The sequence below is a fragment of the Cetorhinus maximus genome, chromosome 4 (assembly GCF_964194155.1).
Source record: "Cetorhinus maximus chromosome 4, sCetMax3.hap1.1, whole genome shotgun sequence".
NCBI classification, from domain to species: domain Eukaryota; kingdom Metazoa; phylum Chordata; class Chondrichthyes; order Lamniformes; family Cetorhinidae; genus Cetorhinus; species Cetorhinus maximus.
Window position 1 is genome coordinate 14207490 of NC_135882.1, and position 16329 is coordinate 14223818.

The 16329-nt window shown below is 43.6% G+C and overlaps 1 protein-coding gene across 1 annotated transcript in view; it reads right to left on the bottom strand.

Annotated features, from left to right (window-relative positions):
* Positions 1-16329, bottom strand: part of LOC144679298 (transient receptor potential cation channel subfamily V member 6) — a 67557-nt gene that overhangs the window by 8116 nt on the left and 43112 nt on the right. Inside the window, exons 11-14 of the mRNA XM_078539678.1 lie at positions 11623-11821; positions 8830-9031; positions 7283-7422; positions 4495-4655 (exon numbers count right to left, since the gene is read on the bottom strand). Coding sequence (XP_078395804.1) covers positions 4495-4655; positions 7283-7422; positions 8830-9031; positions 11623-11821 — 702 coding nt within the window. The remainder of the gene's footprint in view (positions 1-4494; positions 4656-7282; positions 7423-8829; positions 9032-11622; positions 11822-16329) is intronic.

Consider the following 16329-nt stretch of genomic DNA (forward strand, 5'->3'; position numbering starts at 1 on the left):
TTTCAGAGAAGTGTAAAAATAATAGGGTAGTAATAGTGGGGGATTTCAACATCCCCAACATTAGCTGGGTTAGTCATAGTGTGATATGTTTAGAGGGAGAAGAATTCTTAAAATGCATCCAGGAGAGCTTTTTAAGCCAGTATGTAGAAGGTCCTCCAAGACAGGGGGCGGTCCTGGACTTAATTTTAGGGAATGAAGCCGGGCAAGTGGTAGAGGTTTCAGTGGGGGAGCATTTTGCAGATAGTGATCATAACTCCATTAGATTCAAGGTTCTTATGGAAAAGGACAAGGATGGGCCAGAAATCAGAGTTCTAAATTGGGGGAAGGTTGATTCTAATAAGATCAGGTATGATTTGGCGAGAGTGGAATGGGAGCAGCTACTTTTAGGTAAATCTGCATAAGAGCAGTGGGACTCATTCAAGAAGGAAATAGGGAGAGGGCCAACATATTCCAGTAAAGATAAAGGGTGGGACCAACAAATCCAGGGAACCCTGGATGTCGGGGATATACAGGATTGGATAAAGAGAAAAAGGGAGGCTTATGGCAGATACCAAGGGCTCAAAACAACGGAAGGCCTGGAGGATTGTAGTATGTGTAGGGGGGGGGACTTAAAAAGGAAATTAGGAGAGCAAAAAGGGGCATGAAAAGACATTGGCAGGTAAAATAAAGGAAAATCCAAAGTCACTTTACAAGTACAATAAGATTAAGAAGATAACTAGAGAAAGAGTAGGGCCCATTAACGACCATAGTGGTAATTTGTGTGTGGAGCCGGAAGACGTAGGTAGGGTTCTAAATGAATACTTTGTGCCAATGTTCACAAGTGAGAGGGACGACGTGGGTATGGAAATCAGGCAGAAGGACTGTGATATAATTAAAGAAATTAGCATAGAAAGGGAGGAGGTTCTAAGTGGTCTGGCAGCTTAAAAGTAGGTAAATCTACAGGCCTGGATGAAATGTATCCCAGGCTGTTGAGTGAGGCAAGGGAGAAGATAGCAAGGGCTCTGGCAATAATTTCCAATGCCTCTCTGGCCAAAGGAGAGATGCCAAAGGACTGGAGGACAGCCAATGTGGTACCATTATTCAAGAAGGGAGGAAGGGATAAACCAGGGAACTACAGGCCAGTCAGTCTAACCTCAGTGGTGGGAAAACTACTGGAAGAAATTCTGAGGGACAGAATTAATCTACACTTGGAGAGGCAGGGATTAATCAAGGACAGTCAGCATGGTTTTGTTAAGGGGAGGTCATGTCTGGCCAATTTGATTGAATTTTTGGAAGAGGTGACCAGGTGTGTAGATGAGGGCAATGCATTTGATGTAGTCTACTTGGACTTCAGCAAGGCTTTTGATAAGGTCCTGCATGGGAGACTGATAATGAAGGTAAGAGCCCATGGGATCCAAGGCAATTTGGCAAACTGGATCCAGAATTGGCTGAGTGGCAGGAAGCAGAAGGTGATGGTTGAGGGGTGTTTTTGTGACTGGATGCCTGTGTCAAGTGGGGCTCCACAGGGATCGGTGTTGGGTCCCTTGCTGTTGTGGTATATATAAACGATTTAGACGAATGTAGGAGGGTTGATCAGTAAGTTCGCGGATGACACGAAAATTGTTGGGGTGGTAAATAGTGAGGAGGATAGCCTTAGATTATAGGAGGATATAGACGGGCTGGTCAGGTGGGCTGATCAGTGGCAAATGAAACTTAATCTGGATAAGTGTGAGGTGATGCACTTGGGCCAGGACAAACAAGGCACGGGAATACACAATGAATGGTAGGACCCGGGAAGTACCGAGGATCAGAGGGACCTTAGTGTGCATGTCCACCGGTCCCTTAAGGTAGCGGGGCAGGTAGATAAGGTAGTTAAGAAAGCATATGGGATACTTGCCTTTATTAGCCAAGGCATAGAATATAAGAGCAGAGGGGTTATGCTGGAACAGCTAGAGTATTGCATGCAGTTCTGGAATCCGCATTATAGGAAGGATGTGATTGCAATAGAGAGAGTGCAGAGGAGACTTACCAGGATGTTCAAAACAAAAACAGAATTACCTGGAAAAACTCAGCAGGTCTGGCAGCATCGGCGGAGAAGAAATCAGTTAACGTTTCAAGCCTTCATGGCCCTTCGGCAGAACTGGAGCATAGTTAGAAGAAGGGAGAAATATAAATTGGTTTAAGGTGGGTGGGGGGGGGGAGAGACACATTGAGGGTGTGGTGTGGTGATTGTGGAGATGAGCAGATAATCAAAAGATGTCACAGACAAAAGGGTCAAAGAGGTGTTGAAGGTGGTGGTATTTGTCTGAGAAAAGTGCTAATTAAGAATGGAAGACAGGATATTCAAAGTACAGCTCTAGTGGGGGTGGGGTGGAAAGACTAAAGGTTTTAGTTTTAGATTTAAAAATAATGGAAATAGGTGGGGAAAGAAGAATCTATATAAATTATTGAAAAAAAAATAATTTTGTTTTTACCAGGATGTTGCCTGGGCTGGAGAGTTTTAGTTCTGAGGAGAGATTGGGTAGACTGGGTTATTTTCCCTGGAGCAGAGGAGATTGAGGGGGGACATCATTGAGGTGTATAAAGTTATGAGCGGCATGGATAGGGTAGACAGGAAGGAACTTTTCCCCTTGGTGGAGGGATCAATAACCAGGGGGCATAGATTTAAGGTAAGGGGCAGGAGGTTCAGAGCGGATGTGAGGAAGAATTTTTTCACCCAGAGGGCAGTGGGAATCTGGACTCACTACCTGAAAGGGTGTTAGAGGCAGAAACCCTCATAACATTTAAGAAGTATTTGGATGTGCACTTGCGATGCCATGGCATACAAGGCGATGGGCCTAGTGCTGGAAAATGAGATTAGAATAGTTCGGTACTTGTTTGACTGGTGCAGACTTGATGGGCTGAAGGGCCTTTTTCTGTGCTGTAGACTTCTATGACTCTATGACACTTCACCTGTAAACTGTACTTCATCTTTACTCCTCATGTGCATCGCCACAGGGTATTGACTGGTATTTTTATAAATTTTAAACCTTTTCTTTTCTCTCACTGATTGAGTATCTACTCCAATGGGGGGAAAATGAGTATTTCGAGAAAATTTAAAAAAAAGGTCATGGTCGAAGGTGACAAAAAGATAGAGGTAAAAACAAGCACTTAGTCAGTGCTACATTAGTAGGCATCCCCTATCAATTTCTCCTCTTTCTATGCAAAAAGCATCACCTCTGGCCAGTAGCTCATAACCACTGATCTTTAGCATGGATCTAGGAACACAGGAAGACAGGAAATAGGAGCAGGAGTAGACCACATGCCTGTTGAGTCTGCTCCGCCATTCAATACGATCATGGCTGATCTTGGGTTTCAGCTCCACTTTCCTGCCTGCTCTCCATATCCCTTGATTCCCTGAGAGACCAAACATTTATCTATCCCAGCCTTAAATGTGTTCTTTGGGGAGTGGGGAGGGGTGGGTGTTGGGGGCGGGATGGGGGTGGGGGTGGGGTGGTGGTGTGTGGGGAGCGAGAGAGAATTCCAATGATTCACAACCCTTTGAGTGAAGCCATTTCTTCTCATCTCAGTCCCAAATGATTGGCCCGCTATCCTGAGACTGTGCCCCCATCGTTTAGGTTCCCCGGCCAGCGGAATCTCTCAGCGTCCACCCTATCAAGCCCTTCAGGAACATAGGAACAGAAGTAGGCTGTTTTAGCCCCTCAAGCCTGTTCCACCATTCAATATGATCATGGCTGATGTACAACCTAACTCCATTGCCCTAACTAAAATCCATTAATCCCAGTTTTAAAATTAACAAATTATCTAGCATCAGTTGCCATTTGTGGAAGAGAGCTCCAAACCTCTGTCATGCTTTCCATGAAAAATAGTTTCCTAATTTCACTCCTGAAAGCAGGTAGGTGTGAAAAGAGATAAATCCTGACGTGGGTGAAGGGAATCATTCAGAACTTGCTTGACTTGTGAGGATTTTTGTTGGTGCTTAGCAAACTAGCCAACTAACCCACCAGAAGCAACACTACAGGACATCCACTAGTATATGACTAACAGTAATGAATACATAGCACATGGGCATGGCTTCTCAGCAGTCCTCTTATTTTGTGATTCAGGTAACTACTATGGGTGCTTTGAAGTTTCCTTGAAGTCCAAATAATACCGTCCAAAGCCCAAATAAGGTAATGCAAAAGCAAAATATTGCAGATGCTGGAAAGCTGAAATAAGATCACAAGATATGGGAAATACTCATCAGGTCCAGCAGCATCTGTGAAGGGAGAACCAGAATTAAATGAGCCTGTGAAAGGTCATCAATCTGAAATGTTAACTCTATTCCTTTCTGCAGGAATGCTGCCTGAACTGTTGAATATTTCCAAATAGGGTTATGGCTTGCAATCACTACAGGGGTCCCATTATTCACCATAAAATAATTTGAACTCTGTATGGTATTCAGAATAATCATTGTTAATAAATTAACAGCATCTTTCTTGCAGATGATTTTCCATAACTGTATTAACTTATTACCAGGTCCAATGTGCCTTAGAATTTCATTAATCAAATCCTGTGTTCTCTGTAATTCGCTGGTTAGTTTTGAAGTAGCATTTTCCTGCTGTTGATAAAGGGCTGAAACCTTCAACTGCAGGTTCGCAATCTCTTCATGCATTGCTATATTTAATGTTGTGCCTCTGAAAAAGAAAAGAAACATTATGGCTCCATTTAAATTAGTGTTTCAGTCATCAGCGACCCTGTCTTTCACGAATGCACTACAAAATAAATGAGGCATTGTATGTTAATGAGATAATCAAAAGTTAATGAGGTGGTGCAAAGTAAATAAAATGGTGCAAAAGTAATTGAATTAGTGTAAAAAGTAAATGAGGTGGTGGAATATAGATTAAGATGCAACTTAAATAAAGTGTTGCAATTTAAATGAGGCACTGCATTTTTAACACAGTAGTGTGATGTAAATTAGTTTGTGTAATGGTAATGAAGCAATATACTGTTAATGGAATGACGTCATGTACATGAAGCACCCCAGTAATAAGAGGCAGTGTTGTGTAAATGAGTCAGTGCTGCAATTTGAATGTGCAGGAAAACACTGAGAGAGTGGTATTCAAGAATTCCCCTGCAATATGCTGGGCACGGGGGCTTCTGGTCATGAGCTTGTTGAACATTTCCTGTCTGCAAAGGCTACCAGTGTTGTTCTCCAATCACCAGTCACTAATTTGCACAGCTGTTCCCAAACATCAGAAACAATGGTCTCAATATTAACCTTCCCCCCGCACTCCCACCAAAATCTGACAGGAGAGCAATGGGGTTGGGGTGCGCAGAATTGGTTATCAAGGGTCTTAAATACAGGGCGTGCACCCCCAACTTGTTGCAAGTGCACCCAGCAGATATTGGGGCACCTAATTAACATATTTAAATTGGGTATCCATATTACAATTGGAAGTCCAACTTAAAATTCACTGCTGCCATGTACGTTTCCCTGGGGCCCGGAAGCCCAGCAGTGGAAGGGAGGGCAGGGACTGCCAACTCTATAAGAACATAAGAATGTATGAAATAGGAGCAGGAGTAGACCATTCGGCCCCTCAAGCCTGCCCCACCATTCAATAAGATCATGGCTGATCTGCCCCAGGCCTCAACTCCTCTTTCGTGCCAGTTCCTCATAGCCCTCAACTCTCCGATATTTCAAAAATCTACCTACCTCCTCTTTAAATACTTTCAGTGATCTAGCCTCCACAACTCTATGGAGCAGAGAATTCCAGACATTCACTACACTCTGAAAGAAGAAATTCCTTTGCATCTCAGTTTTAAATGAGTGTCCCCTTATTCTGTAACTATGTCCCCGAGTTCGAGATTCCTGCACTAGTGAAAACATCTTCTCAACATCTACCCTGTCAAGCCCCCTCAGAATTTTGTACGTTTCCATAAGATAACCCTTCATTCTTCTAAACTCTAGTGAATAAAGGCCTAACCTATTTAGTCTTTCTTGATAAGTCAAGATAAAGATCAGATGTGTGTGTTTTACAGCACTCTTTGTGGGCCAAGAGTGCTCCCCCACTAGGCCTCTCAAGGAAGTCTTCAGCACCTCCCCCCCATTGCCAATTGTAGTTTCTCGGTCCCTTGTGCTGATTGCGTCCATTGCCCTGCTTCTCACCTCTGATTACAGAATTGGATCCCAGAAACAAAATGTACCTTGTACGAAATTTTACATTAAATCCAACTATATAGGCAGAAACAACAACTTACATTTATATAGCACCTTTAACATAGAAAAAAAAATCCCAAAGTACTTCATAAGAACCCTATTAAGCAAAATTTGACAATGAGCCATATAACAGGATATTACAACAGTCAACCAAAAGCTTGATCAAAGAGGTAGGTTTTAAGGACCATTTTAAAGGAGAGAGAGAGATAGAGAAGCAGAGATGTGTAGGGCAGGAATTCCAGGGCACAGTATCTCAGCAACTGAGATACTCATGGGGGAGGTGGTGGTATTGTCACTAGACTGGTAATCCAGAAACCTAGGGGTAATGTTCTGGGGACCGGGGATTGAATCCCACCACAGCAGATAGAATCTGGAATTAAAAGTCTAATGATGACCATGAAACCATTGTCAATTGCCATAAAAACCCATCTGGTTCACTAATGTCCATTAGGGAAAGAAATCTGCTGTCCTTACCTGGTCTGGCCTACATGTGACTTCAGACCCACAACATTGTGGTTGACTCTTAAATACCGTCTGAACAAGGGCAATTGGGGATGAGCAATAAATGCTGGACTAGCCAGTGATGCCCACATCCCGTGAACAAATAAAAAATAACTGGTCACCAATGGGGGAGTCGTCAAACTCGGTGATGCGCAAGAAGCCATAATTGGAGGAGCACAGATATTAGTTTACAACCATCAGATGTAAAAAGGAATGCTTCACTAAAAGAAGTACATAATTTTGTATAGGTTAACCTCATCTGTCACAGTTATGTTTCCATGTGGATCCTGCAACAATGTGTACCTTGATGGAGGATGATAAATGTCTTCCAATATAAGCAACCATAGCAGAGGGAGTATGCCCAAAAGACTACTGTAGAAAAATGGAGATGCCTGCAACCATTTTTGAATAAAATCAAACATTAAAACCTGTCCTAATTGTGCAAGTATTATTTGAGAGCCTTTATAGAATTACTACAATCTGAAGGCTGCTGGGCAATAACACTTCATGTCAAATTCAACATGGGCAAACCGCAACTCAATGCAACTGTGCAGTAACTTGAGCAATACAAGAGAGATTGGAAATATAGGACCAGCTACTTACTCTTCTGAATCTTCATCTTGACTTTGGCTACGACTGTTGCCCCAAAACCTCCTGGAAAGTTTGCTTTTAGGACTCTGTTCATATTCAGCTTTCTCCCATTCTTCCATTTGTATTAAATTTGTGAGATTGTCTATATCTTCCTGAACAGGGATAAATTTCAGAATTTGAGATTAAGATGAAAGGAATTTCTAGCTGTTGATAATGGTGAGTACTTAACCTCGGATCAGTTTTGTTTTATTTAGAAAGAAAATATTGAGGAAATTGGATGGTGCGATGGATTAGGCCTTTCATCTTAACTACCCCTCACAGAGAGCAGAGACTGACTAGGTAGTTTAGGAAATGGAATTGGTGCTCTTCTCAGGGATGGGACGTTCCTGGGGCAGATATATATATACCCTGCATCTACTTACTGAGTCACTGTGTGTGAGTGCTCAGTGGGGCGACTGGGTGACCAACATAGAAAGCATTTCATTCTGTAGCACCAACGTCCCTTGATTTGCCCATAAAGGGGCTGAATTTCAATATTGGTGGTGATGCAAAAAAATCAATAATGAATCGATAGCCTGTTTTACACCCAATCCAATTTTCCTACCCATTGGAGTGAATATAGTAGAATTTAAGGAAAAAGTCTTATTTTGTTGTTTGTTGCAAAAAAACCCAACATTGATTACTGCTGGTTTAAGTATACGCTATCAGATATACATTCTCTCTGCTCTGTCCCACCAGTGTACGCTGTGCCCAAGATCATAACATCTCCAACTGAACTGATACAATTTTTCTCATTTCCCTCACTAGCTGTCCTTTTAGCTTCTCAGTAAGATTGCCAAATTAGTACAAAATTGTAACAGTATTGTGATGTGGACCTGTGCTCACTATGAACTGGGTTAGAACTTAAGAATATAAAAAATAATCTGAATATAAGCCAAGGTCCAGCAGACCCCTCTCTTTTTCACTGATCTCAAAACGATTTATTTGCCTTCTCATCATATCCCTTAATCTCATCCCTACCCAAGAGCATATTAAATTGTCCAAGCATACTTTCTTTTTTTAATTTGGAGCTCGGCATCGTCGGAAAGGCAGACATTAGTTGCCTTTCCCTTATATGTTTGAGACGCTGTTGATGGGCCTTCTTCCTTGAACCGCAGTGTGTGGCGATTTTGTACAATTGAATGGCTTGCGAGGCCAGTTGGTAGAGTAAACCACATTGGCATGGTACTGCAGTCATATATAGGCCAGACTGGAAAGGAATCCGGCAGCTTCATGGTCACTTTTACCAATGTCAGCTTTGAATTTCTAGGTTTTTAAAACCAAATTCAAATTCTCAAATTGCCTATTTCATGTGAAATTCCTGCAAGCCTCAAATAAAGTAAAGCTTACTCTCTTGGGCTGTCGGTTTGGACTGAATACAAAATCATTTCCCGAAGGACAATCGTGTTAATCCACTACAGCATCGAATTCCCCTTTACTTTAATTTACATTGCAGTGGTTTCAGACGTTGGATGCACTCAATTTGATCAAGTATGATTTCATCAGAAGATTCACATTACCTTTATTTGAATGGTGACTTTTTTGAGATCATCTTCTTGATCTATCGTCAGGTCATCGTCAAAGAATATTTCTAAAGGTGCACATGAATTATGAATAAATTCTTGAAACTTATTCTTTCTCCCCTGACTGAGATGGTCTTCAACGTATAGTACAATGCTAGCCTGTTGCATGGCTGCATTTGCATTTGCATTGTCATAAACTCTGAAATAAGAAGCTTCAATGATCAACAATGTATGTCACAAAAATCAATTACAAACACAGGAATGTAAGAAAGCCTTGGATAGAAGTCTTCACCCTTTCCACAGAATATGTATAATCTGCTATATCATGAACTCTACTTTCTCACCAACACCCTCCACCCCTCCATCAATCCCTTGAGAGGAAGTTCGGTCTAAATATGCCCTAAACCATTGGTATTCACTACATGGCCCGCAAGCGTCTTTCTTAGCTGCGGCCCTTCTTACTATGACTCCCCGAGCTGATTTTTGTATTATATTATGATGATGAACTGACTGTCTAAGCCGGGGGTTCCCAAACTGTGGATCATGACCTCGCAAGTAATTGGGGTTGTGAGTTCCTCTTCCTCCAAGGCAGCAGTGCCAATTGTGGAGTGGAGACTCTAGTGGGACCACACCCTGGGATTAGCTGTAGTTTGGAGGGCCATTCCTAGGATAATGAGCTTCGAAGCTTAGCACAGTCTTCATTGGAGTCTGAAAGGCGATTGTGGAGAAACTATTGCTCCCCGCTCTCACAATTCGGCACTGCGGTTAGAACTACTCAACGCTCCCCTCCAGATATCACAGCCTCCCCCACCCAACCCCATTTTCTCACAACTTCTTCCCTGTGCCTGCTCTCACAACATCCATACCCCCAACATCTCCACTCTCACAACTGTACCCTCACCCACTGCCACCGCCCCCCATGCACCCAACCCCCCAAAACACTGTCATGTGACCCGATCAAGATGCTTCAATGTCACAATTGGCCCTCGCTATTTTTCCAGTGAATACCGTTGCCCTAAACGCTGAAAGTAATCAAACACAGCATCTAGTATATCTATTCACCCCTCTACTTTTTAGTCCTACCCTCCAACAATAACTTTTCATTTATGCAGTGCCTTTAACATAGTAAAATGTCCCCAAAGGAGCATTAGCAAACACAGGCAATCCCATCTTCCAGGAACACAACCACCATCATATCCCATTGAGTATTTAACCATCTTAATTAATACTTTCACTAATTTTAAACTCATTTATAAATATTTCTCCAGATCTTTTTTAGAAGAGCCAATACAGATGAAATTGCTCTTGGTGGCAGCATGTTCTTCCAATGCATCTTGTAATGGTTGGAAAATACTCCTCTTGGCTCTAATTTTAATTTTGAAACTGCTGCCTACAATTCTGGACTCATGGTCTAATTTAAATACATATCTTACATCTCCATTATCTATGCCTCAGCGATTTAAAGTCATATATATTGCCCCATCTCAATCTTCTTTCGTCCACTGAAAAGAAGGTCAACTCTTGAAGGATTTTGCATAGCCTAGGGCATGATGCTTGGGAGTTAACTTTCCAATTTTCCTCTGAATTCCATTGAATGCACCAATGCTCTTTTGAAGATAAGCTAAATCAGTACTTGACAGCCATAGTTATCCAATGCTCCACAGCATTACAGATTATGCAGTCAGGAGAGAAAATTGAACCCCCAGCCTCATAAACTCAATTTATACATGTCTAATCTTCCAAGGCAAGATGTTGGGGCAAGCAACAAGGCAGTGTTGGGTACTGGGTCAGATATGTCCCTGCAATGGCTGGTGCTGTTTGATAATGCAGTAGGGCCCAGGGCTTATCTGATCTCTGGTGTTTCCTTAATTCTTTTAGAAACTTTGCAAAAGTGGAAAGATGCACCTCAAGAGAGACACTTATTCAGTTCTGCTCCTGCATTGCCCTGATAATGGCTACCTCGCAAATCTGAGTAGGGTATCTCCAATGTGGAAAGCACTCATGAACATGGTTTGCTCCAAACAACCTACCAGACTATCAAATATAGCAGTGAATGGCTCCAGTAATTGGGTTCCCAAGATCTCAGACATCAGTCGTAGCATTTGTGAGAAAATGCATTTTCGGCATTTCTTCCTTCCCTGCTTTTGGGTTCCTTTGCAAATCACCATGGAAATGTCACTCAATCCATGACACTCTGCAGTTCTGTAAGTCCTCCAGGAGGCCTGCAATGATGTTGGAGGCTCACTGTTGCACATCATCCAACAGCTGTTGCAATTGCTCATGGTACACTCAAAGAATGTGGCAAACAATGAAGACAAGCCCGTGACAATGCCAATCTTTTGCCTATACCTATGACCTATGATATGGCTTTGCACCTTGATGTTTCTTATTCCTTTTCTGCCACTTTTACTTGCAATTCACCTATTACACCTTTCTCAACTTCACTCTAAACTCTCTAGAATATTAGTGGTTGCTGGTGGCAGTGAACACACTTGGCAAAACCTGCTATGAAATGCCATTCTTCTATGGGGACACTACAGCCAAACCCAATCGTGTTCTCGCTTGTTATCCAAAGAATGTCCAACTGAAGTCCATTGACATGCTCAGGATCGGGAAGCTGGAGGATTTTCTTTCCTCTACCCCACAGATTCTGAGACCTGTCATACCGCCGGCATTGCCACCCAAGATCTGTATCAGTAACCACAACAAAACTGCATACATTTACCCAATGACCTTGTAAGGGAAGTCACATTATACGCTACGCCTTAAATATTTTTCATGCACTCTTACCTTTGGAACGTGTCTGAAAGCAGTGCTATCAGAAGATTGATACAAAGAATGCTCGAGACCCCAAGAAATGTTCCACAGAGAAAATAGGCCATTACTGGGTCCTTTTCGTACATATCCTCAAACCGATAATCATCAACCAGTGTAATACGAAAGACAGTAAACATCATCTGGGGCAAAGTTGTCATATTTGATACTAATCCTGGAAGCGTGAAAATGATGCAAGATAACAAATCATTGAATCATAGTATGGTTACAGCACAGAAGAAGGTCACTTGGCCCATCGTGTCCATGACAGCTTTCAGCAAGACCAGCAAACCTAGACCCACTCTCCCATCTTTTCCTGTAGCACTGCAAATTTATCATCAGATAATTTGGGGGAGGCGGTGGTGTGTAATGGTATTGTTACTGGTAATCCAGAGACCCAGGGTAATGCTCCAGGGACCCGGGTTCAAATCCTGCCACGGCAGATGTGAAATTTGAATTCAATAAAAATCTGGAATTTAAAAGTCTAATGATGACCATGAAACCACTGTCGATTATCATAAAAACCCATCTGGCTCACTAATGCCCTTTAGGGAAGGAAGAAAATCTGCCCTCCTTACCTGGTCTAACCTACATGTGACTCCAGATCCACAATGTGGTTGACTCTTAAATGGCCTAGCAAGCAACTCAGTTGTACCAAACCACTACAAAGTCTATAAGGAATGAAACTGAATGGATCACTCGGCATCGATCACAGCAAATTCGACCCTGTTGAACCTGCAAAGTCCTCCCTACTATCATCTGGGGCTTGTGCTAAAATTAGGAGAGCTGTCTCACAGACTAATCAAGCAATAGCTTGACAGTCATACTCACAGAATCATACCTTACAGATAATGTCCCAGACACCATCATCATCACCACCCCTGGATATGTCCTGTTTCACTGGCAGGACAGACCCAGCAGAGGTGGTGGCATAGGTATACAGGCAGGAGGGCTTTAGCCCGGGAGTCCCCAGCATCGATTCTGGACCCCATGTTATCATGTCAAACATGGACAGAGAAACCTCCTGCGGATTACCACATGGCACACCCACGCCCCCCTTAGCTGATGAATCAGTGCTCCTCCATGCTGAGCACCACTTGGAGAAAGAGATGGCAAGGACATGAAATGTACACTATATGGGGGACTTCAACGTCCATCACCAAGAGTGGCTTGGTAGAACCACTACAGACCGAGCTGGCCGAGTCCTAAATGACATAGCTGCTAAACTGGGTCTGCAGCAGATAGTGAGGGAACCAATTAGAAGGTAAAACATATTTGACCTCATTATCATCAACCTGCCTGCTGCAGATGCATCTGTCCATGACAGCATCAGTAGGAGTGACCACTGTACAGTCCTTGTGGAGACGAAGTCCTGTCATAACATTGAAGATACCCGCCATCATGATATGTGGCACTATTACCGTGCTAAATGGGATATATTTTGAACAGATCTAGAAACTCGAGACTCGGCAACCATGAGACAGTGTGGGCCACCAGCAGCAGCATTGCACTCGACCATAATCTGTAACCTCATGGCCCAGCATATCCCCCACTCTACCATTACCACCAGCAAGGCGATCAACACTAGCTCAATGAAGAGTGCAAGAGGGCATGTTAGGAGCAGCACCAGGCATACCTAAAAATGAGGTGTCAATCTGGTGGAGCTATAACACAGGACTACTTGTGTGCCAAACAGTGTAAGCAGCTAGTGATAGACAGAGCTAAGAGGTTCCACAACCAACAGATTAATCTAAGCTCTTGCAGTCCTGCCACATCCAGTTGTGAATGGTGGTAGACAATTAAACAACTCGCTGGAGGAGGCAGCACCACAAATATCCCCATCCTCAATGATGGAGGAGCCCAGGAACATCAATGGAAACGATAAGGCTGAAGCATTCGCAACAATCTTCAGCCAGAAATGCCGAGTGGATGATCCACCTCGGTCTCCTCCGGAGGTCCTCAGCATCACAGAAGCCAGACTTCAGCCAATTCAATTCACTCCACGTGATATCAAGTAATGGCTGAAGGCACTGTATACCGCAAAAGCCCCAACAATATTCCAGCAATAGTACTGAAGACTTGTGCTCCAGAACTTGTCCCGCCCTTAGCCAAGTTGTTCCTGTACAGCTACCTGGCAATGTGGAAAATTGTCCAGGTATGTCCCGTCGACAAAATGCAGGATGAATCCAACCCGGCCAGTTACAGCTCCATCAGTCTGCTCTCAATTGTCAGGAAAGTGGTCAAAGAGGTAATCAACAGTGCTATCAAGCAGCGCTTGCTTAGAAATATGTTCTTATGTTCTTATAACCTGCTCACTAATGCTCATTTTGACTTCCACCAGGATGACTCAGCACCTGACCTCATTACAGCCTTGGTTCAAACATAGGCAAAATAGCTGAACTCCCAGAGGCGGGGTAAGAGTGACTGTCCTTGACACCAGGGCAGCATTTGACCAAGTGTGGCATCAAGGAGCCCTAGCAAAACTAAAGTCAATAGGAATCAGGGGGGAAACTCTCCACTAGTTGGAGTCATGGTTGTCAAAGGTCAATCATCTCAGTCCCAAAACATCGCTGCAGGAGTTCCTCAACGTAGAGTCCTTGGCCCAATCATCTTCAGCTGCTTCATCAATTACCTTCCTTCCATCATAAAGGTCAAAATTGGGGATGTTTACTACAATGTCCGTTGATAATTACACAATGTTCTGCAACTCCTCAGATACTGAAGCAGTCCATGTCCAAATACAGCAAGACCTGGACAATACCCAGACTTGTGCTGACAAGTGGCAAGTAACATTTGTGCCACACAAGTGCCAGGCAATGACCATTTCCAACAAGAGAGAATCTAATCATTGCCCCTTGACATTCTGTGACATTACCATCGCTGAATCCCCCAATCAACATTTACCATCGCTGAATCCCCCAATCAACATCCTGGAGGTTACCATTGACCAGAAACTGAACTGGACAAGCCATATAAATACTGTAGCTACAAGAGCAGGTCAGAGGCCTGGAATCCTGTAGTGAGTAACTCACTTTTTGATTCCCCAAAGCCTGTCCACCATCTACAAGGCACAAGTCAGGAGTGTGATGGAATACTCTCTACTTGCCTGGATAAGTGCAGCTCCAACAACACTTAGGAAGCTCAACACCATCCAGGACAAAGCAGCCCACTTGATTGGCACCCCATCCACAAACATTCGCTCCCTCCACCACTGACACACAGTGGCAGCAGTGTGTACCATTTTACAAGACGCACTACTGGAACTCACCAAAGCAACTTGGACAGCACCTCCCAAACCCACGACCGCTACCATCTAAAAGGACAAGGGCAGCAGACACTTGGGAACACCACCACCTGAAAGGTCCCCTCCAAGCCACTCACCATCTTGACTTGGAAATATATCACTGTTCCTTCACTGTCACTGGATCAACATCCTGGAACTCCCTCCCTAACAGCACTGAGTGTACCGACACCACATAGACTGCAGCAGTTCAAGAAAGCAGCTCACTCAAGAAGGCAGCTCACTACCACTTTCTCAAAGGCAATTAGGGATGGGTAAAAAATGCTGGCCTGGCCAGAGATGCCCACATCCCATGAATGAATAAAAAAAAACAGAAAAAAACTGTCTAATTCTCTTTTGAAAGTCTTGATTGAATCTGCCTCTTCCACATTCTCAGGCAGTGCATTCCAGATCCTAAAGGGCAGGATCTTCCCCCCGTCAGGGGGGTTGTGCGGGAGTAGGTGCAAGCGGGCAGGTTCCCGATCGGCGCCCCCGCTCGGGGAGGTGCCGCCATTTTACGTGGGTGGGAAAATTAAGGCCCGCCCAGTGTGAGCGCTATGCGCTCCCTATGTGGGTGGGGGGTGGGGGGCGGTGGGGGGGGGATTCCCTTCAGCCAGGAGTGTGCTCTTTCAAGCATGTGCGCGAAAGAGTGCACAGATCTCACTGAGGCAAAGTGCTGCCTCAGGGAGATCAGTTGAAATTTTAAAAATGTATTAAAGGTAAGAAAATGTTTTCCTGACATTTCCCCTCATGTGACACTATCACATGAGCTGGGACATGTCCATTACTTTTATTTAAAGATTTTCCGAACATTTTAAATCCCTCATGAAACCTCATCCCGCCCGTGCATGAGGTTTCATGTATTTTTCTGAAGGCTGCCTGGGCATTTTGCCTGCCCGGCAACCTTAAGGTTGGACGGGCAGGTCCATTAAGTGTTTTAACTACTTTATTAATAGCCTTAAGTGCCCTTAAGTGCCGATCTGAAAATCTAAATGACGCGGGGTGACGTTGGCCCCACCCCTGCTCGTCGACTTAAAAATTCTTCCCAGAAAGCTTTTCCTCATGTTGCTTCTTTTGCCAATCACCTTAAATTGGTGCCCTCTGGTTTTTGATTCATCCCCCAATGGAAGCAATTTGTTCTCGTCCCTGAAACATTCTTGTGAATTTTAGTTGCACCCTTTATAATGTCTTCACATCTTTCCTAAAATGAGGTGCCCAGAACTGGACACAATGCTCAATTTACAGTGTTTTATACAGGTTTATTTTAAATTCCTTGCTTTTGTACTCTATGCTCCTACTTATAAAGCCCAGGACCCCACACGCTTTATTAACAGTTTTCTCAACCTGCCCTGCCATCTTTTATATTTGTGCACATATATCCCCTTATCCCTCTGCTCCTGCAC